The 21,940-nt window shown below is 40.2% G+C and overlaps 1 protein-coding gene across 5 annotated transcripts in view; it reads left to right on the forward strand.

Moving 5' to 3' along the window:
- arnt2 (aryl-hydrocarbon receptor nuclear translocator 2) overlaps positions 1-12,716 on the forward strand; it is a 158,541-nt gene extending 145,825 nt beyond the window's left edge. For all 5 annotated transcript variants that reach the window (XM_049602843.1, XM_049602871.1, XM_049602861.1 and 2 more), the window contains 4 exons: positions 1,094-1,232; positions 5,825-5,975; positions 10,028-10,173; positions 10,300-12,716. In XM_049602843.1, the coding sequence (XP_049458800.1) occupies positions 1,094-1,232; positions 5,825-5,975; positions 10,028-10,173; positions 10,300-10,398 (535 nt within the window). In that variant the 3' untranslated portion in view covers positions 10,399-12,716. The remainder of the gene's footprint in view (positions 1-1,093; positions 1,233-5,824; positions 5,976-10,027; positions 10,174-10,299) is intronic.
- Positions 12,717-21,940: the final 9,224 nt, after the last annotated feature.

Here is a 21,940-nt window from a genome sequence, read left to right on the forward strand (position 1 = left end):
CAGCATCTGACAAAAGTTCAGCTCGCAATGGCAGCGGTGCGTCATTTACAGTTATTTAGGACACCTCAAATCCAAAATGTTGCCATATTGGTGCAGTTTTAGTTTTCTTCCCATGTCTCTTAGTTTTCGTGCCACGTCCCCTTTCCTCACCCCAAAAAACATGATCTTTGTTGTGCACAAACGCCGCTCTGCCCCTCCCATCTCCTGAAATGTTGTCATGCTCAGCTCACAGCCAATCAGAAGCTAGTGGCTCCATTAGTCCATTTATAAACATAATATTATATTGATCACATGGCCGTATTACTTATTACTAATTAATTTAGTACCCTGACGCCGGCAACACAGGTTGCTGACTCATGGTGTGTCTCAAATCACATACTTCCGTTTGTACACTTCCATGTAGTAGGCTATACTATGTGCACTATGTACTCATTGGCGTAATGCACGAATTTTGACAGGGTAGTGTTGTCTCAAACCAAACACGGCCATTGTGTACTCACCGGAAATGACGACCACAAATTAGCTCGTTAGCAAACTAGCATTAGCATTAATGTTTGCGGTACCAAATCATTGCAGACTGATAAATATGCCCAAAAAGCATACTACTGGCTTATACCCGACAACAGTATAGTGGTGCTCAGTGCAAAATACACATGTATTTGTACAATGCAGCAACGCTCATGGTCGCACAGTCCTCTGCTGCTATTTCCAGTTTGAAAAGTGGTCCCTCCCCTTCCGCTATGTAGCCAAGATGGCAACCATTGAGAGCGAGAAGTGTCCATAACTTTTTGACCGTTTTGAGTGCACCATCCGGGTACTCATGCACTGCATTTTTCCATACTTCTCAGTGTGAACGCACTTATGCACTCAAAATATTAAGTGTAAGTACAGAAGTACGCGATTTGAGACAAAGCATTAGACTACATTTTAATTTGCCCGGACATGGCAAAGCTTGGATAAAATCAAACAGTTTTAAGCTTGCACACCAGACCAGATCAGCAAAACCAGAACTCAACCCAACTGTAGTGCATATAAGGCTCAATGTGTGTGTGTGTGTGTGTGTGTGTGTGTGTGTGTTTGTTTGTGTGCACAGTTCCTCTGTGATCCATGTCCCTGGTGTGAACGACATCCAACCATCGGGCTCATCCAATCAGAATCTAGCTCAGATCTCCAGACAGCTCAATCCCGGCCAGGTGGCATGGTCAGGCAACCGACCCCCCTTCTCTGGACAGGTAAAACACAAACAAATAAACACACACACAAATGCACACAAACTATTAGTGAAGTGAAAGTATTGTGTTCTGTGTCAATATTAATGTCAGCAGTCTCTATGGTTGCCATGATTGCCAACCTAAATTTTCTCTGCCCCTCCTGAACCCCAGACTCCCGTCTATGGTAACAGATAGGCTTGTCTTACTGGTCATGCCTGTGTGTGTGTGTGTGTGTGTGTGTGTGTGTGTGTGTGTGTTTGTGTGTGTGTTTCATTATCTTGCTGAGGGAATGTGATTTGCATATGTTTCTTAATAAGCTCATCTTTCTTCCTCACACACTGCTGCACTTGTCAAGCCATTCCACTGGACTGTATTTTCCAGTAACTAATTTAATTAATTTAATTTAATTAATTAATTTAATTTTTACTTTAATGTAATTTTTAATTTTATATACTTTATTAATCCCCCTGAGGGGAAATTCAATTTAACCACTTAATGCATCACAATAACCACAGGCAAGTGATATGAAGGGAAAAGAGGGATGAATGTTTTCGCCACCTATAACCACGACAGACATTAAGATATCATACAGGGGTTCCATGTGTTCTGCAATACCAAAGTTAACCTGCAGTTCTTCAATGCACTGGCCCCATATTGGAAAAGGCCATTTGCCTAGTCAAGCCCCCAACATGTATTTTGGTCTGATGTGCCTGCAACGTCTGGATGTTTGAATAAGAAAAATAAAGTAAAGAAACATCAGTTTGCAAGTTGTTGGAAAATCATGTCTTAAAAAGCATCAGCTCTTTCTGTATATAAAGTATAGAAATCCTAAAAGTTGCTTATTCCTATGGTTTTCTTGCACACATGCTAACTCTGCTGTCTCTACTGACAGGTCCACTCTGCACAGATTTCTTTGCTGGTGTTGTGATGAAGTCTGTTCCCCCATCAATTAGTGTTTCCTGTATTAGACAGCAATTGACTTTCATATAAGTGACGTACCTAATCAAGCTGCCCAGCAAATGTTTGAATCTCAGATTTTAGGGAAGTGACCAGACATCACCCCCTCCAGTAGAGGAATGTCAAAATACCTCTCCAGTGACAAACTTTACACAAATACAAGATGATGTTTCTTGCCGAAATGCACCTTGGGAGTTGAAGTTAACTTCTCCCAAAAAAGGAGTTTCATGCTGATCCAAATGGTACGAGTCTGCCTATGGCAGCCATTTTTTACCAAAAATAATTCACACAAAACATATTTGAACCTTATGGTAACACTGTGTATTAAGTCTAATAGCCTATCTACATTAAAATAGGTGTAAATGAGCATTCAGACACAAGATGGCTCCCCTGCAGCGGGCTATTTATTACTTTAACTTTTGCAGCATTGGTGGTGAAAGCAAATGAATCTGTGAATTGATGGATTTGGTATCCATTGCTAGTCTAGCTAGGGAGGGTCATAACTAGCCATCACTGTCAAAGTTTGGTAAAATTTAGCCAGGAGTACCCAGCTGCAGGCAAGTTGGCGGACAAGGGCACTGCCATATATCCAATCCATACCGGAAGTCCATGCTGGAAGTCACTTTTTTGTTTTGTTTTTTTTTTTCCCCCGGAAGTCGGGGTTTTTTATATTATTTACTTTAGCAATACATTTACAAACTTTGAAGCAGTCAACAATTATAAATATATATATTTTAAAATAAATAATAATAATAATACAATTATTTCAGCAATTAACGTTTTGTTTGGAATAACATTGACCCCAACAAGTTAAACCTACAAATATTGCAGAAAATCAGCAAACACATGCATTTTATTTGATTTAATTTTTAACAAAGATTAAATAAGGTGAGCACTTTATTGGGCTACAGTTGCAACATGCAGATTACTATCAGGTCATTCAAAACAACTGAAAACCATGGACACAACAAATGTCATACTTACTCTTACATCAGTATGGTTAATTGTAACTATTTAACTATTAAATGAACATAATAATTAGATTGTCATATTGTCAGATGTATTCTATTATATTTCAGGAACACAGGTAAACACAATGTTACACTATTGTACTGGCAACATGAAGAAGTCGAGTTCTCTTTTTTGTGAACAAGTTTTTATTCGAGATATCCATATCAATCTCAAAAGTAGAAAAAAAACAAATGAAAAAAATGGAAAAACAGTAAAATAATTTGTTTGGTCTATAAAATGTAAGAAAATGGTATAAAATGTCAACCACTGTTTGCCAAATCCCAAGATGCAGCCTAAAATGTCTTGTTTAGTCCCAAACAAATATCATTAAACATTACTGTTGCATGTAGAAGTATATGATCTCAAACAGACACTTCTCATCAACATACCATGGAAATGAAGTGCATTTTCTGTATGGTTTTTCAGGTGCCTCTGGATCGCGCTCTCATTTGTGGTTTTAAATTTGGGGCAGAGAGGACACCCAAACTCTGATGGTGAAAGGGTTGTGTGCCCCAGACTGGCTTCGTCACTCAGTATAGAGGGTGTGCATCTGAAAAAAGGAGAAGTCAGTCAACACTGATAGCTGGAAAACATACTGAACATCAACCATATTTTACCGATCTAAAGGACTCATGGTGGAGGAGGCACTACAGCTATTTATGTATCCACATGCGTATGTGTATTAAGTGCTCTGATGCATTACTAAAACATAATACAAATGTATTTTTTGCGGACACCCGGGGTTATGTATACGTTATTTATCTGACCAGTTAATCCTCGGGGGTCGCTCATGTCGTATACCACATGATACGACTCTCGTTACTATTTTTAGAATATGTATGATGTATAGAACTTGATTGAGCAGTACAGGGTTGAGGTTATACAAGCATTAATACACAAGGACACCAGGTGAACCAAAAATTGGAAAAAAATGGCTTGTGTGCAGTGAGTGTGTGCACAGATGTTTTACACCACAACATACCAAAAAGCAGAGGGACACATATTAACACCGCTGCAAACTACACATCTAAATTAACCAACACATCAAGCAAGGGCAGTAATAGTCTCTGACCAACATTAACAGTCTTTACACCCAGACACTGATGATAGGGAGCACAGCAGACCTTGAGCAGCTAACGTTAAGTTAATACCTATCATGCCCTCGTTTTTACACAGCAAATGTAGCTAAACCCACCATCTGGTGGTAGTAATTTGTGCCTGCCAAGATTCCCTACATAGACATCCCCCTAATGATTTGATACATTACGTAGAATTGCATCTTAGAAGAAGATAACACACATGGTAAAATATAATGAAGATGACAGCACGTGTAGCGGCTTGGTACTCTATGCTAGTGCTAGCTACTAGCTAGTACTGCTAGTGCTAAGTGCAGAACAGAATTTCATTGTACAATGTACAATGACAATAAAGTTGTCTAATTCTAATAATTAAAAGACTCATTCCCTTACCGCTCTTTCTCTTAGTCGTGCGTGTATTGTTCGCATTCTTCTCTTCGTCTACATCTTCTCCGTCGTCTTCTTCCTCCTCTTCTTCTTCGGCGAATAATACACAGACCAACTTCTGCTGTGACTTTCAGTATGGACTGTGGATATCCATCCCATCCCTTGTCCGCCATCTTGTCTGCAGCTGGGTCCCTCTCAAATTTAGAGGGAAAGGCACCAGTCCTTAGATGTAATAATATGACAATCTTTTTTTTTTTTTTTTTTTTTTACATTCAGTGCATGGGCTACATATTTTTACAATTGGAGAATGTAAGAATTTCTTTAGGCCTACAACGGTGCTAAATAAAAATGAAAATGTAAAATAAATTTTAAAAAATAAGTAACTGTTAATCATTTTCATGTGACATTTTTGGTCAAAGCCACAGAGAGCCACTTGAGAAGGGCTGAAAGCTGCATATGGCTCCAGAGCCGCAGGTCTCTGACCCCTGGCCTATGGGAAAATATAATGTGATCTTTACTGACTGTAAATAATACTACAACAAACGTTACTAACGTTTGCAATACGATGATTGAACAAAATGCTTTGTATATGTGGAAAAACTGGATTTCAATTTTAAGTACATTTTATGGATGGTGTTGAATCAAAGTGGAGTGCTGTATAATGTTTTTTTACGTGGGATTATTTTCTCTTACCTAGAGTTAAAAAAAAATTCGACCTAGGCCATATCTACCCTTTTGTATTCTGACTGTGACAGAAAACACTGACTTATATACCTGAACACAGAAGCTTCTCTTACATTTGTCAAACATTCACTGCTGCTTATTACCTGTTAGAAAATAATACAGCAGCCGGATAAGGTTTCTTTGGCAGAGCACATTTTTCAAAAGCAGTTTAAAGTTGTAGTTTGGCCAACTGATGGAAACAACAGTTCATGTGCCTCAGTGTCATTCTCATTCTCATGGGTATCAAAAAGGACAATAAATCTAACTTAAATACAAATCATACTTATTTTTGTACATTTCATGCCTGTGGTATGCAAGTAATCATAGTTTGTTTTCAGGAAAGTTACAGGAGTACACTGAGCTGTAAACCCTGTGTCTTGTATTATGCAGAACCTTCAGCTGACTGTACAGTTACAGTCCTGATATGCTGTATATCTAACTAGTATCTGTGCTCTCCAGTCCAGTAAAGCCCAATCCAGTCCATTTGGTATTGGTTCTGGCCACAACTACCAGACTGACCCAGCCTCCTACAGTCCCCTGTCATCCCCGGCCACTTCCTCCCCCAGCGGCAACGCCTACTCAGGACTGACAAACCGCAGCACAGCTTTTGGTGAGCCCTACTTGTCGTTTTACATCCTCATTTCTTACTGAGTGATCTATTGTAACATCCCACCTGTATGGTTTAGGGTGGATGACATTCATGTGTTGTGGAAGTCTCTGTGTGTTTGCGTTTGTTCTGTGTACCAACATAATCTTATGAGCACAGACACTGAGGAACAACATACCTACAGCACCAGTGCTGTTCTGCTGAAGATCTTATGAGGCAGGGCTTAGTGACATATTAATGAGAAATCCTGGGGCGTCGGTAGTGGATAGTGCCGGCGCATCATGTACAGAGGCACCTGCCTTGCTGCAGCGGCCGTAGGTTCAATTCCGGCCTGTGGCCCTTTGCTGCGTGTCACCCCCCACTCTCTCTCCCATTTCACACACTATCCTGTCCATTAAAGGTAAAGAGCCCATGAAAATAATTTGAAAAAAAAAATAAGAAATGAGAAATCCTGAAAGACAAATCTTTGGAAATGACCTGGGCCCTATTTCAGGTAGCAGGATCAACAAACTCTGAGCCTAATCTTGATCTCCGGGTTGACTGAGCCTGAGCTGAGAAACTCTGAGTTTTCGGTTCCAGAACAGCTGATCAGCATTAGTTCAATCAACTCTGAATATGTTCAGCCTGAGAGAGGCACGTTCATAATGAGCACCGAAAGACAACACGTCAGCTGCAGCTAAACAGTGTGAGGTGTGATGGGAACAGACTGCAGAGTGTGTTAATGGGTAATGTGAAGTGATGTTATGTAATGTGACGTGTTAATGTGTGTTGGCCTGGCCCTCTGCCTGCTCACTGGCTTTCTCACTTCCCTGGGTGGAAGTTGTGGGCAGGTCGTCAGGCCAATTTGCCTCACCTGTGTGTGTGTGTGTGTGTGTGTGTGTGTGTGTGTGTGTGTGTGTGTGTGTGTGTGGACCAGGGTATTTAAGGGCTGTCCAACCTTGCATTCTTGGTTCTTAGACTTGGACTTGGTTCTGGGTTTCCACCTGCCATGTGGAACTAAATATTGTTTCCTCCTGCATTCAACACTTTCACACAGCACATTCCACTCACCCATACACTGCATACATGACTGACACTTAACATTAAATCCCACTCATACTTTTTGGTTTATTGTGATCTAATTTCAACTTAAATGATTTACTAATTCCGTCCCCTGTATCAACACCTGCTGAGCTCTGGAAGATCCCTTAACATTAGAGGGAAGAAATAAAAGATTGTTGACATGTTAGACCTTAACTGAGACCAGTTTACAGTGGCCATGTATTCATTTCCATTAGGAAAGCCATTTCCTTGCTTTCAAGCCTTACTGGTTTATTTTTGTCTACAGACTTTATTACATGGATGGGAAGCAAAGCAGACAGAATAGGAGTCATTCATTAATGGTTCCATCTACCATTATTCTGGCCTTCAAAGCTTTTTTCTCACCCACACTGCATTAACAGCTTATATACACCGGCCATGAGTGCCATGAAAAACAGAGCAAGGTTGCCACTGATAAGTGCTTCTGAACAGGAAATAAAGGATTATTCCACTGACAAACTGGCACAAGTGAGGTTGTGAGTTGTCAGTCTTCTAAAGTATTCTCAAAGATATCCCATACACCTCTGTAAATTTCTAAACCTGTAAGTTTATTGTAAATATAATTTAATGATTTTGTATCTTTAAAGTTGCACTCTGCCCAAGTCTTTATATGCTGCTAGTGCTGCTTTTTCACTGCTTTTATCTATTTGCTTTATTTTATTCCATTTTAACTACTGAAAGGAGCCTTTTGAAATTCCACTGTCCCTGAGTATAATGACAGTAAAGATTGTTCATTCATTCAAAAAAGAAAAACTAAGCATCATTAAATTCCACTTCAGACCCGGCCTGCTTAGAATCCCAGTAAAAGGTGTTGGACAGTGGCTTGACATATTTGTTGTGGTTGAGCCCAGGCTGTGGACGTGCTGTATGAATGGGGGATTATGTATTATTGGGAGACTCTGACATCCAGCACTTGCACAGTCCGCTACAAGTGAGCAAACTGACAAACTGACTTCTGTTTTTTTTTTAATCTTAGCAGCTGCACATGAATGCATCGTCCTGGCAAACAAATATTAAGAGCTCACTAAAATGCTAACTCAGTCATGGAAGGTTTCAAAAATGTATTTGCTATATCTGTAATAAAAAAAACAAAAAAACACAAAGTTGGGTTTGGCTAAAAGACTTATTTCTCTCAAATTTTAGTCGCAAATGTGTTAAAATCCATATTAGGGAGCATTTCACCTAGAAGTTGAACTTAAGTTCTGACTGATGTCACACAAGGTTGTAAATTTGCAAGGAAAAACCAAATGTCACCTGAAAATCTGGAGTCCTGACAATTCTTCAAACTGCAGTGGGTGCACAGACAGTCTGATGACATACATTAGCTTATAGGACAGTCGTAACTCAAGACAGCTAACACAGCCAGCTGTCAAATACAAGACTGAAAATTACGTAGTTGTTGCATGTAGTGGTGTGCCATATCATCTCATACGCGATAATACCGGTATAATTTGTAATATAAAATTCATATCATGATACTCACAATATTCTGACTTGTTGACATACTGACGTCATACCATCACACATGGCAACAGTGAAATAATTACAGACTCCACAGTGTTTCCAAAAAGAGGAGCAGATTTACTAGTGTGGAACAAACCGCAAACTTTTCAGACTCTTTTAGCGAGTTACCGCTCAGAGGGGACTCATTCAGCGGCTCCTCTGGCAACAGCAGAGTATCTCTCCCTCTCCTCTCTCGCCATGCATACATGGGAGTCAGAGTCATCAAATGATTTTGTCATAAACCTTCGGTAATATAAACCTACATGTCGCTCGCTGCTCGACAAAAAACTACATGTAAGTGAATTTGCAATAGTTATGGTAGCACAACAGCCTGTCATAGGTTACAGCTCAATGATTAGAGGAGACATGGCAGAGCATAAAGGTCCAGGTGGAAAGAAAAAACACTCAGTCATTTAGGATTTTACTAAAAGAGAAGGAAATCACCTGCTGATTTACATACATATAGATCCTAGGGTTACAGCCAGTGCCATTTGTTTGCTCTGTTGTTGCATGTGTTCATCAGTATTCACTTATGATAAACCTTGTTTTTTTCCTAATCTTGGATGCCTTCCACTTCCTGTATGCACAACCACCCCCCTACATGTATGTGCTTAATTACTTTTCCATCTGTATTTTTTGAGGTTTTTTCTGTCCACTCACCATCAGCAACTCAGCCTCTTGCTTATATGTGTGTGGAGATTTAGATGATTAGATCATTTGTTGATTATTGTGAAACAGCAAAATGTTCCTCTGCAGGGGGCAGATAGCTTAATAATCTGCTTTGCTTTAATGTAGTCGGTAAAATCTCAAAAACATCAAAAATGTGTGTATGTGTGTGCATGTCTGTGTATTTATATCTCGTGTTGGAGTGTGTTGCTGGCTGCTGCTCAGAATTGTCAGGCAGGCAATATATTTGTTGATGTATGTGAGAGTTACAAGGAGAAAGCCACAGAGCTCATACTGCTACTGTTAAAGATTTGCTACTATATTTGTATGGACTGCAAAAAAAAACTGTACATTTTTTTAACCACCATAAATTCCCAAATAGTGGTTGAGTATATATTTACTTTGACAGCAGGGAGAATCAGGCCTTTTTATGGCTCAGGCTTATATTACACAGGCCTTTATCTCTACTTTTACCAGTTTTTCGTAGAATAATTGATCGTATTTTAGTAAGACACCAGACTGTTTTGTATATATATATATATATATATATATATATATATATATACATATACATATATATATACATATTTACATGATCAGCTAAAAATAATACACAGCACTCTGCTTGAGTTGCTTGTCTACTATACTGTTTGGGCTTTTAATCCTCCAATCAAAAGCACGCATTTGCCCACAGAGAATTTCAGAAATTCTGAGTAAACTCAGAATTCTCACTTTGCTCTCAACATCTTAACTTAAAACTCAAAACTGAATTTTAATAAATTTTATAACCTTGTGTGTGTTTTCAGATGTGTCAGGGGAGAGTAGTCAGAGTGGAGCCCAGTTCCAGGGTCGTCCCAGTGAGGTTTGGTCCCAATGGCAGAACCAGCATCACTCCCAGCAGGCAGGGGAACAGCACACACACCCCAACCCCAGCCAGACAGAAGTCTTCCAGGTAACACACACTCTCAAACGTAATGCTGTAGTGTGTCAGAGCGTCTTCCAGCTGCTGACTGCTGACCATTGTGCACAGATGTGTGATATGTCTGTACACCCCTGACCCCCCTCCATGTCTCCACAGGACATGTTACCCATGGCTGGAGATCCCACCCAGGGAACGGCAAACTACAACATTGAGGATTTCGCTGATCTTGGCATGTTCCCACCCTTCTCTGAGTAATATGGGTGGAGGGTTCTCCATTACTCTCCCTCTCAGAACTGGACTGATGTTTGCATCCACCTGTCATGTTGTCTCATTTTTCTACATTGCTGGGTCACCAACACATAGCTGATGTGCAGCACGGTGAATGTCTGGGTGCACTTGTCATTCACACACATACAGACACACAGTTCACAAATGTTTGGGCTCCGAGGCCTGCAGTATGTATCTGTAAACATGCACATACCTCATCTTTGCAAAGGTTGCAGACATGTGGCTGTTAAGCTACCTGCAGTCAGCATCAGTATGACCAGAGGAGGTTAGAGCTGGATTTGTCAGAGCCCAGTATCAGTTTTATTATCCAAGATTTTTAGACTTCCTCTCTTCTGATTTGAGAAAGCAAAACTTCAAGTTTCTAACAAAAAGTCCTCATAACATATTTTTTGTCAGTGTTCATGTCTATAAGTATCCACGCAGCTGACCCAAATTTATGACTGTGCCAACTTCACATAGGCTACACTCAGTGATTTACAAAGCTACACACATGTTCACTACTGTCTGCATCCACATCTGTTTTGGAGTATGCCAGATTTTGTTTTCAGTATGGAATAATAAGAACAAAATAAAAAAAGATACAGGGCTCTTGCTTCCCAACTGATGCATAACACATGATGATGGAGTTCATGTCACCTGTGACACTTGTAGTGTTATTCACTCAACAGGGTTTTGATTATTTATGCTCAGGTCATTGGACAACTGAAAGACACTGCAGTAAAATTGACCTGAATTATTCATTTATTGAATTCACAGGAAATATGTTATTAGTTTACTTAACATTTCAGTTGTTGTGACAGTGCTGAGTAGAGCTCACGCTGAGTCTGCACATTATTTTCACATTTCAGACCAAGTAAATTAATGGTAATTAATCATTATTTTACTGTTGAGGAATTTAGACTTTATATCTCCAGAAAGGTTTTCCAGAGTTTTCAGAGTTTTTACTCTATTGTGATTGTGATCAAGCAGCAGCCTCTGGCACTGAAAAATGAAGCCAATGTTGAAGTGCCAAAAACTGCAGTTCTTTGAATGACCACTTGAGGCTGGCTGCAAAAGCTCCAATAGACCCCCATGTTAAATCCCCAACTTTACAGCCTGGTACAAACAACAGTCATGGTCTTTATAGCTGATATCCCCCTCCATGATAAGTAGATGAAGTTTTACATAAGTCCGCATAAGAACGCATAAGAAGTCCGCAAACAAGTGGATGTCACAGTAGCTCCATTATTTTTATAGTGTGTGACTCTGACTGAAGAAAAAGTGTTTGACATCATGCCTATACACTGTAAACCCCATTTAACTCACTCCACTTAAACACCAGACACAAAATAAATGTGTCCCATGATCCTTGTCTGACAGAAATTTTATGCCAGTTAAACACAAAAATATTACCGTTTTCCTGTTGTTTGAGCATTTAATTCTATGTCATATGAACATAAAAACAGTACACATCTTACTCCATTTTTTTTCATTGAACTATAAAAACATATTCTGTGACAAATTTAGGTTTCCTGATTGCTAGAATAAGGCAAAGAGATGAACAGGAAGCACTCTTTATTTCCCCTCAGCACAACCTTATGTTAGATACTCCAAAATCACCACAGGTGGGAGGTCGCTAACTTTTACCGCAACATTAACTGTAACCCATTAGAACCATGGTGAAAAAACATAAACATTAATTACTGCGCAATGGGTAATGAGTGATTTACAACACATGTAAACACAGTTTTCATAGGGTTATGGCCTTAAACACACTCCACCCATTTAGCCCCAACACACCACAATATGTTAAGTACACAATGATAGTGTTGCTTATTTGCCTTTAACTAATTAGGTGAAATTAGCTTTATAAATCTTTGTCAAATTAAGTCAAAAACTGTTGACTGAACATAAAAAATTATGTCAAACTCACAAGTTTTTGTGTCAAGTGAACATAAAGTTTTTATGTCATTTTGACAATTGTTACATGCTGCTGAAGACCTCTTCACAGTCTCAACAGTCCCAGGAAATATTTCTGCATTGCCAGTCCCTTTACTTCCAAGTATGATTATATTGTAGTCAAAGCACACCGGTTAATTTGGTCATATATTTGACCTGCTGGAGTCATCAGTCAGTTGGCTGTCACAGCTCCCATGTACCCAATGTGACATAGAGGCCGCTATGGTGTTACTAGAGGATATTTTTAGTGCCAAATTAAGAATAGAGCAAGTTTGGTTTATGTTCTGCCAACGTTTAAAGGGATAGTGCACCCAGAAATGAAAATTCAGCCATTATCTACTCACTCATATGCCAACAGAGACTCAGGTGAAGTTTTAGAGTCCTCACATCCCTTGCGGAGGTCAGCAGGGGGAGCAGCTAGCACACCTAATGGTTGACGGCGCCTCAGACTAACGTCCAAGAACACAAAATTGAAACCACAAAATATCTCCAATATGCTCATCCGTAGTGATCCAAGTGTCCTGAACCCCTGACATAAAAAGTTGTTTGGAAAAACGTCATATGAACTCTGTTTTCAGCCTCACTGTAGCCTGTAGCTCTGACTGCTTCTCTGTGCTCCGCACTCACGTGTGCATGCTCAGGGTGATCGGTGATGCACGGTCTCTGAAGAGCAGCAGTCTCGTCAGTACTGATGTCCAGATTCTCAAGTGCAGGCATCGCCAATTCCCAGTCTGAGCAGCAAAGACTTTCCTCATCCGTTGGCATTGCTTTGCATTTGAAACAACTACACCACCAGGTTTCCAGTGCTCAACTCCAGTATTTTGTGGCTGGCTGAGGGTTCAGGCTCATAAGCTGTGGTGGCTGCTTTGTCCAGGAGTCTGAGTTCCACGTCCGTATACTCGGTCTCAAACAAATATGGCTCAGCAAAGAAATGCTGTTCCTCCTCAGTTTCAAAGTCTTCAGACATGTTGGGCTGTCCTTTGCTAAAAGACCCTAGTGCAAATTATCTTTTAGCTACTGTGGTTACTGTTGTCTCTCCCGGCGGTGCACGTGTCACGTGATGTAAACACGGGTAAGCAAAGCTCGGGCTTTCACTGGTCTCGCGCAAGCGCACACACGTGAGCGAGGAGCAACGTTCCAAACAACGTTTTATGTCAGGGGTTCAGGACACTTGGATCACTTCGGATGAGCATGTTGAAGATCCTTTGTGGTTTCAATTTTGTGTTCTTGGACCTTAGTCTGGGGCACCGTCAGCCATTGGGTGTGCTAGCCACTCCCTCCGCCGATCTCCACAAGGGATGTGAGGACTCTAAAACTTCACCAGGGCCTCCGTCGGCATATGGGTGAGTAGATAATGGCTGAATTTTCATTTTTGGGTGCACTATCCCTTTAACACAATAATGTTGACTCTGAGTCAGATGAAGACTGAGTGCACAGTCGGGCTTTTTGAGCCTTAACTGATCCATGAGGCCCCTGTTTTCAGTTCGGACAGGATGTCACTTTCTCACAGTGCAGTCAGACCAATAAACCAGTTGTTGACCTATCACCTCCTCTGGTAATACCTGCAGTGATTACATAGAGTACCAGTCGACAGCACTGTTGATGTCCGTGCCGTCCCAACACTGCATGTTCACACATACGCAAATAGTAAGATTTATGTGAGTTCTGAAGATGTCCACCTCCATCTGCCTGCTGCAGCCCCTTGCACACCATTGCTGCCAAACAGCAGCAGTAGATGAGAAGCCGTTCGTCTCCACCTGCTGCTCTTCTCACTCTCTCCATCAACCTTAGTGTGTAAACTATATGTAGTGATGTCCGGGACTGTAAAGAAAAACCTGATACCAGTATAGAAGGATTCTTTGTATAAATGAAAATATTAAACAAAACAAACAAAAAACAGACTCATTTTCTCACAGTTGCTAAGCTAAGGCTTAAAGTGCACTTCATGAAGCTAACTGCTAATCTCACCAGCCTGCTTTAAAAGGGAAAAACCGCCATACCGTCCAAGCAAAGCGCAGTATTTAATCGTGTATTTGGTGTTCTTCAGCTCTGGCTACTTGACTTTATTACTTTATAATCTTTTCAACTATTAAGAGACTGAATAATACTTTCTAGCCGGGGAGCTTTTACATGATAGATTGTATAATGTCTCTGACAGACGGATAGGAGAACCTTGAACAGACATCAGAGTCCTTTTGCTAAAGATCTCAAATTGATGTTTTTTGTAAATAATGTGATTTTTATGTCGACTCGTGTTACTTTCACACAGTATATGTTTTTTTGTGTAGGTTTTAATGATATTGTGTGCAATGTGAGTACATATTTAACTATTGGTATTTAGTTAGTCTGTTAAATGTACATTGAGTTCTAGACCTGTAAAAATTGTGTAAATGTGACCCATTATTTTTGTGTAACAAATTGTGCTTGTGATAATAAATTCTTATTGGTTATGTGGCTTCCATTCAAAGTTTAAGTCTTTCATTATTCAGGCATGCTTCACATCCATCAGATGGGGGGTTTTGGGAGGCAGAATGTCTTTATGTGATCTTAAAACTGTAACTTTGTCTGCCAATAGCCATATTACAGTCTGTGAACACATGATTTACACTATGTTACGCTACAGGCTTAAAGTCACAATGTGAGGTGGTAATGTAGATCATTTGGGGTTTGTGTGTGCGCACATGTGCGTGCAAGGTTGAATTTGCAGATTAACATTTTACCAACAAAACATATGATCATTTCCTCTAATGTGATGCTCTGTTACTGATGAAGCTAACGCTTAATAAAGTACTCTCACCAGTCACTTTATTAGGTACACCTTGCTAGTATTGAGTTGGACCCCCTTTTGCCTTCAGAGCTGCCTTAATTCTTGGTGGCATAGATTCAACAAGGTGCTGCAAACATTCCTCAGAGATTTTGGTCCATATTAACATGATGACATCACACATTTGCTGCAGATTTGTCAGCTGCACACCCATGATGCAAATATCGACTCTTCTAGCGTAACACACACACTTAATAACTTTACACACATACTCGTTTACCATACTTAGTGGGGACCCCCCTCCCCTCTCTGCTCAATCTCCAGCCCACACTGACTGACAGCGTAGCCTGTAAACAGAGCTCAGCTGTTTATTTAGCCTAGCAATATCTCCGGACTATAGTAGCTGCAATGGACGACTTTGAACTTGATTTTGAAGAGTTTCTTGTAGCGGACACAGACCCAGAGCCATACCTGTTTGAGCCGGAGCATACAGATGAGGAACTCCATGTGTTTGATACTGAGCAGGCGAGAAGAGAGGCTGAATCCTCCGCTCCCATTTTGCTGCACAGAATGGGATTCGGTGCTACTGCTACCATCGTTGGGGAGATATATCATCAGGAGGAAAAGCGCTGCAGAGAGTGCATCACAAGGAGTGAAGTTGCGTCTTCTTTTCCTCACAGATGACGGTTTGGGTTCATTCTCTCCTGTTGCGTGGTAAGTGTGGTCCGTTCGCAAACTTTATAACTAAAAAAACTTTTCACTACTCTCTATCGACAAACTACTAACACTCTCTGCTGTTTCCTCCTCCTTCTTCCTTCCGCTGTCTTCGTTGGTTCATTTATACACGCGAAACGCATTCTCTGGCTGGCTGGATTGTCCGCTCGGTCCGCCGTACATACATGGCGGCGCAAGATGGCGACCTCTCTAAAGCAAGGCCCTTGCTATATATATCTATAAAAGCATAATTATAAGGCTACGAAAACCAAACAAATTTTATTTTATAGCGATCATACACTTGTTTAAACATATTAATGGGTAGAATATTCAGATTCAGATTCAGATTGGCAATAAACCATGCCAAATATTACACACTGGCCCTTTAATGCATCAGTAATATTAATACATTTAAGAGTAAAATATTCACAGGAGCCCATTTTCTGTAATAGCTGTATGAGTTCTAGTACTTCTGATTTTTTTTTTTTTATAACATTTTGCCAATAACAGTTTAGTTTAGTTTACTTTAGTTTAGTTTTACAATAATGAGCATAGGAAATACATAAAATAAAGACATTAATTTCAGTGCAAAAGAGGAAGGGAGCCTAAAAGGCTTTTTCAGAGTCCTCAACTTTTTAATAAATAAAAAAGTGACAATATTACTCATCACTTACAAAAGACAACACATAGCACAAAACTTACTGTACTTCAATGTAAAGGGGCTACTTTTACTTGAACCTGCAATAACTTTTTTGGCACCTTTGGGGCAGTGGAAATACGTTGTGAACGTAAAAGACATCACATTTTCAGTACACACCCAGCAGTTACAGAGACACTTACAGATAGTTCACTCAGGACAAAATCTTTCTGAGAAAAAAGAATATCTATTTACATGTGCATATCAGATGAGAAATGTGAAAAGTCGTTAGCGATTAGACCCCATCGTGATGTCATATATTCCAAGAGGGTGGTAAAGACGTAGTAGATCAGGAGTGGAGTCTAGATACTGGTGGTGATGATGACACAAAATGAGGAGGGAGCTGATGATCTGGATGTGAAGAGGAGTGGACGAGCTTGTCCTGGGATCTGGTTACGGTGACTGGAGGAGAACAGTCTGCTTTCAAACAAACTCTAGTTTGTTTTTGGTGTGAAAGATAATGAACCAACCACAGTATTTTATGATAGAAGATATGTGATTTTAGCATGATTTCCACAGGTAAACCAGTAATAAATATATCTGCTGATAGAGAAATCTGTCTGTGATCTCATAACTGATCCTGATAAAGGCCATGTATATCTCATAACCTATTTATGCTAATGCATACATGTAACTATGGTAACACATGCATGTCAGTGAGGGTATTTTCCCTGATTAAAAGCTGTTAAAACTGCCATCATTGTATCTGACTCCTTTGTCAGTTCATTAAGTCCATTAAAAAGTGTGTGACAGTGATCCCACTGTATTAAGCCCTGGATCATTACTGTACACAATGCTTTCTTTTCATCCTGTCTCTATATTAGTCATAATTCATAACATGCCATTGATTTGCAGTCTAATAATAGCCTATTAATAATGCTTACAATCAGTTATTTATCTATGAGCTCTTTGTGAAACCAAAGAACAGAAATATAAACACTTTAGAAGCAATGAAGTGCTGCTGCAGAAAATTCAGTCAGCCACCAGAATTTGATTTCCTTAGTGGGTCCCAATGATGCAGGATGACAAATGACAATACTGTCCAATCAGTGAGTTACCTGTCAGTTAGTAGAACTTCATGTTTACTCCTCTTGGTTCACTTGCAAAACGTCAGTGTGAACAGGAACCAAACCAAAACTAAAATGCAACCATGTATCATTTTGTTCCCTTTGATACAACCAAATGAATCAAACTACAGGAGTGTCAGCACCCTAAGATAAAGTCTGATTTACTCTGACCTGCTGGGTCCTCTTGGTCAAAAATGAGTGATACCACCTAATGACATGTAGGTGAACAGACTTCTGTCCTAGCTCACTGAGAGGGATGTGTGGCTGCAGTGTATTAAAAGGAAAGTTGAAGTGTACCAACAGCAGTCTGGCTTAGGCCATTGGGTTTTCTAGGTGTTGCAAAATAAGGTGTATTATGGTTAAACTGGCATCATCGGTGCTCACCAATGTTTATTGTGGCCAGCCTAAGGCACACCTGTGCAATAATCATGCTGTCTAATCAGCATCTTGATATGCCACACCTGTGAGGTGGGATGGATTATCTCGGCAAAGGAGAAGTGCTCACTAACACAGATTTAGACAGATTTGTGAACAATATTTGAGGGAAATGGTCTTTTGTGTATGTAGAAAATGTTTTAGATCTTTGAGTTCAGCTCATGAAAAATGGGAGCAAAAACAGAAGTGTTGCATTTATATTTTTGTTCAGTGTATCTCATAGTTTCAATTCAACAGTGAACACATCTTACCTACATATTCTATTTGAACATTACAGACGATGAGTGGATACACAATCCCTTTTAAGTTGATGTGGGAACATTGCCTAGCAACAAGGACACTCGGTTGCTTGAACTTTCATGTGTCAGTATGCTAACAAAGAAATTCAGTGAGGTGAGTCTGTCTCAGTTTTGGTGTATTGTGATGACTGAGTATCCCTCCCTGGCCTCCCATGCAATCAAATATTCCTACCATTCAGCACAACATATCTTTGTGAAAGCGGCTTCTCAGCTCTGGTCACCCTGAAGACAGAACAGAGTAAACATTATACATAACCTCAGAGTTGCTTTGTCAACCAGCACCCCTGACTTTGAGACTCTTATGAACAGCATAAAACATACTCAGCTGTCCCATTAACTTGCTTGAGGTTTGTTTGCAGGCAAGCACCTACACATGCTGTGTGTTCATGTTTTAATTTTCTTTAAGCAAGTTACTGAAAAGTTATACACACATACAGGCTTTGTTAACAGGGGCCTAATTTATCATATCTGCTTTTTTTTTGGTTTTTTTTTTTTTTTTTTGTTACCAGTCCAGCAACTTTTTTTTTTTTTTTTTTTTTTTTGCCCTGTTCTCAGTATTTTTTTTAACATAATGTGTCTTTGCAGTGTTTTTATGTCACTTGTCTTTAAGCCATAATATGCACTTTTGTTGTTGCATTGCTATTTATTTACTAAGGTTACTTTTGTGCAATAAAACAGAATATGTGGGAATTTATCTTTTGTGTGGATTTTGAACTAATGACAACTGAGAAATGTGGCTGAGGCTAGGCCAGTTGGGAACCTCTGTTCTAAAGAGAACTCATATGAATCAAACCTAATGTAGAAGTTGTTAGAGTCGTTTGCCATAGTGGTGTCATCTGCTGTGTACAGTGATTTGTGGTGGTAGTCGTATTTGTAAAAGATTTCATAGTGGTCCATAGTCTCTTTGTATTATTTACAAAGGAGTCCTTTTCAATGGATCTCTTATATTGCCTTTTAGCTGCGTCAAGTTTTTGTTCCAGCTCTTCTGAAAGCAAGCCTCTTGTGTTTGATACGATTCTTGACATCCTCCAAGTTAATATAAGCAGGAACAGGAGGTGGGAATGAGCTGAACAGTGCTTTGATGAAAAGTGGACAGCGGTGGTTTGGCTCTAGCTGTATATGCATTCTGAATATTTCCATAGCATTTATCAAGAATTTGCACTGTTTCTTGTGTCACATCTGTTATGCTGTTCAAACCCAGGTAAAGACAGTTAAAGGCTGCAATGGTTGAAATTCCCCAAAATGAGTATGAGAGCATCTGATGTACGTTGTAACTGTCCATGTACACAGTCCACCATTTGGGCTGCAGCTGTCTCCACATTTCCATTTGGGAGCACATAAACAGCACAAATCACAATGGGCCTCATTCACTAATATGTGCGTAGAAATGTTGTAGCATGTGCACATATTTTGAGCACAGAGTGCACAAATTTGGTATATAATTTGGTTGACTGTGATTGGTTTGTTCTCAAGCTGGTCCTGAGGCAGAACAGGGTTAGAAGGTGAACTGAGCGCCAGAAGCAGCAGAGTGAGGGGACTCCTGTCTTTGCTCAGCTATTGGCAGGATGGTGGCCAGTTCATTAATATAGATGTTGACTAGAGTGGGACTCATACAGCAGCGTGTCTCACTCCAGGCCTCTGACAGAAAAATGTTGTCCTTTTGTTGCCAATTTTTATACTGCACTTATTGTTTCCAACAATAATACCATCCAAAACTCCAGCACTTATGCACCTGCCTTGTTGAGGACACCTAAAGGACACCTATATTGTCCCCTGAGGACACCTAAAGACATGTTGACTGGAGCAGTGGGCCCAGAAGCCACTGCCACCATAACTGAGTGGGTTGGGAAACATCACAGGCAGGTAAGCTGTGCTTACAGTAAGACCACAGGTCACCAAAACAAAGCAGCAGAGAAAAACAAAAGAATTTTGACAGAACAGCCCAAGATGCCCCACTGCTTCCAGGGCAACATGTGCTGGTTTTAGACCACAGAAGACAAGGAATGGGAAAGTTGGGTGATAGGTGGGAATACCAGCCCCATGTGGTGGCCCTACCCAGACTGCCCGGTGTACAAAGTTAGACGTGAGAGCAAAGACTGCCCAAAACGTGTCCTCCATTGCAGTAGTCTATGCCCCTGCCTCCCCTGTCGAGCCGCAAGAGTGCTTCAGATCACAAAACCAATGATGTGAGACCAATGATGATTTGTCTGTCTGGGATTTTGCATTTCCCTTAAACCCAGGGGCACAGCTAGGGCTGGTTCTAGGGACTAAAACCTGGAAATACTCTGAGGTTCAGTGGGTTTTGATTGGAGCACTGGTCTTTCTGGAGGTGTCTTTTCACCTGTCTCCTCTTCACTAATTAACAAATGCAGGGGCAATGTGAGTGGGGGCTCACAGCCACAGTGAGGAGGACAGTGTAGAATAAACTTTGTTTGCATGAGACACAACAGCAGTATGAGGTGAAGAAAGACACCAGCCTTTGGCTGGGTTGTGAGCAGGAGAGTGTAACAGCCATGAGAACAGATGACATCCTGCTGGAGCCAGGAGCGAAACAGGAAGTAGGAGACAGAGTTCAGCAGACGCACATGGCACGCTGGACGCTGCACCAGCTGGATGCTGAAAGAAAGTGGGAGACGCTATGTGGGAAAGCCAAGGGGTGAATGTGGGCTTCATCCCTCCTTCAGTTAAGTCCCGCTTTTATAACTTGTTGTTGAACTGCTGAATGTGAGGAGACAACACAGGCTCATGCAGTCACTCTGAAACATCAGACAAACTGATAGATGCTGTACTTACATAGGGAAGAGCCCTGCCTTTGTGTTCATTGTTGTCTCCTGTTTTGTGTGACCACAGAGCTAACTTTCTTTGTTTCATTATCCTATTTTTAAGAGGTGCAATTGAGTCGAGTGTCGGTTGCAGCGAGTCTGTAGCACTATCAACAAGATAATCAGCTTGGGAGGGACTAAAATTAATACAGGAAACCTCTGTTACATTGAGACATGGTATTGAATTTAACGCTGTTGAAATAATTACCTTAAATCAACAGCACTATCGGATAAACATCTAGTATAGCAACTTTTGCCAAGTGGTGTGTTATCGAGTAATAAGAAAAAAAAATTGTTAAATATTGGTTCTAATGAAGAGGGATTCTGAGGAAAGACTAATAATTCTTCAGTTTCAATTCCATTCATCAGAGCAAGATTGAGGGTGTGGTTAAAACAGTGAGTGGGTTCATGTACACCCTGACTGAAGCCAATGGAGTCTAATAATGTGATAAACGCAGTAGTAAGACAGTCATTATCAACGTCAACATGAATACTAAGATCACAATAACAACTTAAGGACTAAACTTGATAAAAAAAAAAGTTTCAGTGAGACAGAATAAACCAATGTGATTATCTGATATTAAATCATTTACTAACACTGCTGTAGATGATAGAGACCTGATGTTTAGACGTCCACATTTCATTCTCCTGTTCTGTTGTCTTTTTACAGGTGTTAATTTTGATTTAATTTAGGCTTTACCTTTACCAAATAGTTTATTTTGATAGACTAAGCATTTTGCCCATATCTGTGATCTGATGTTTTCATCTTCTGA

Source organism: Epinephelus fuscoguttatus, linkage group LG2 (genome assembly GCF_011397635.1).
Source record: "Epinephelus fuscoguttatus linkage group LG2, E.fuscoguttatus.final_Chr_v1".
Classification (NCBI taxonomy): Eukaryota; Metazoa; Chordata; class Actinopteri; order Perciformes; family Serranidae; genus Epinephelus; species Epinephelus fuscoguttatus.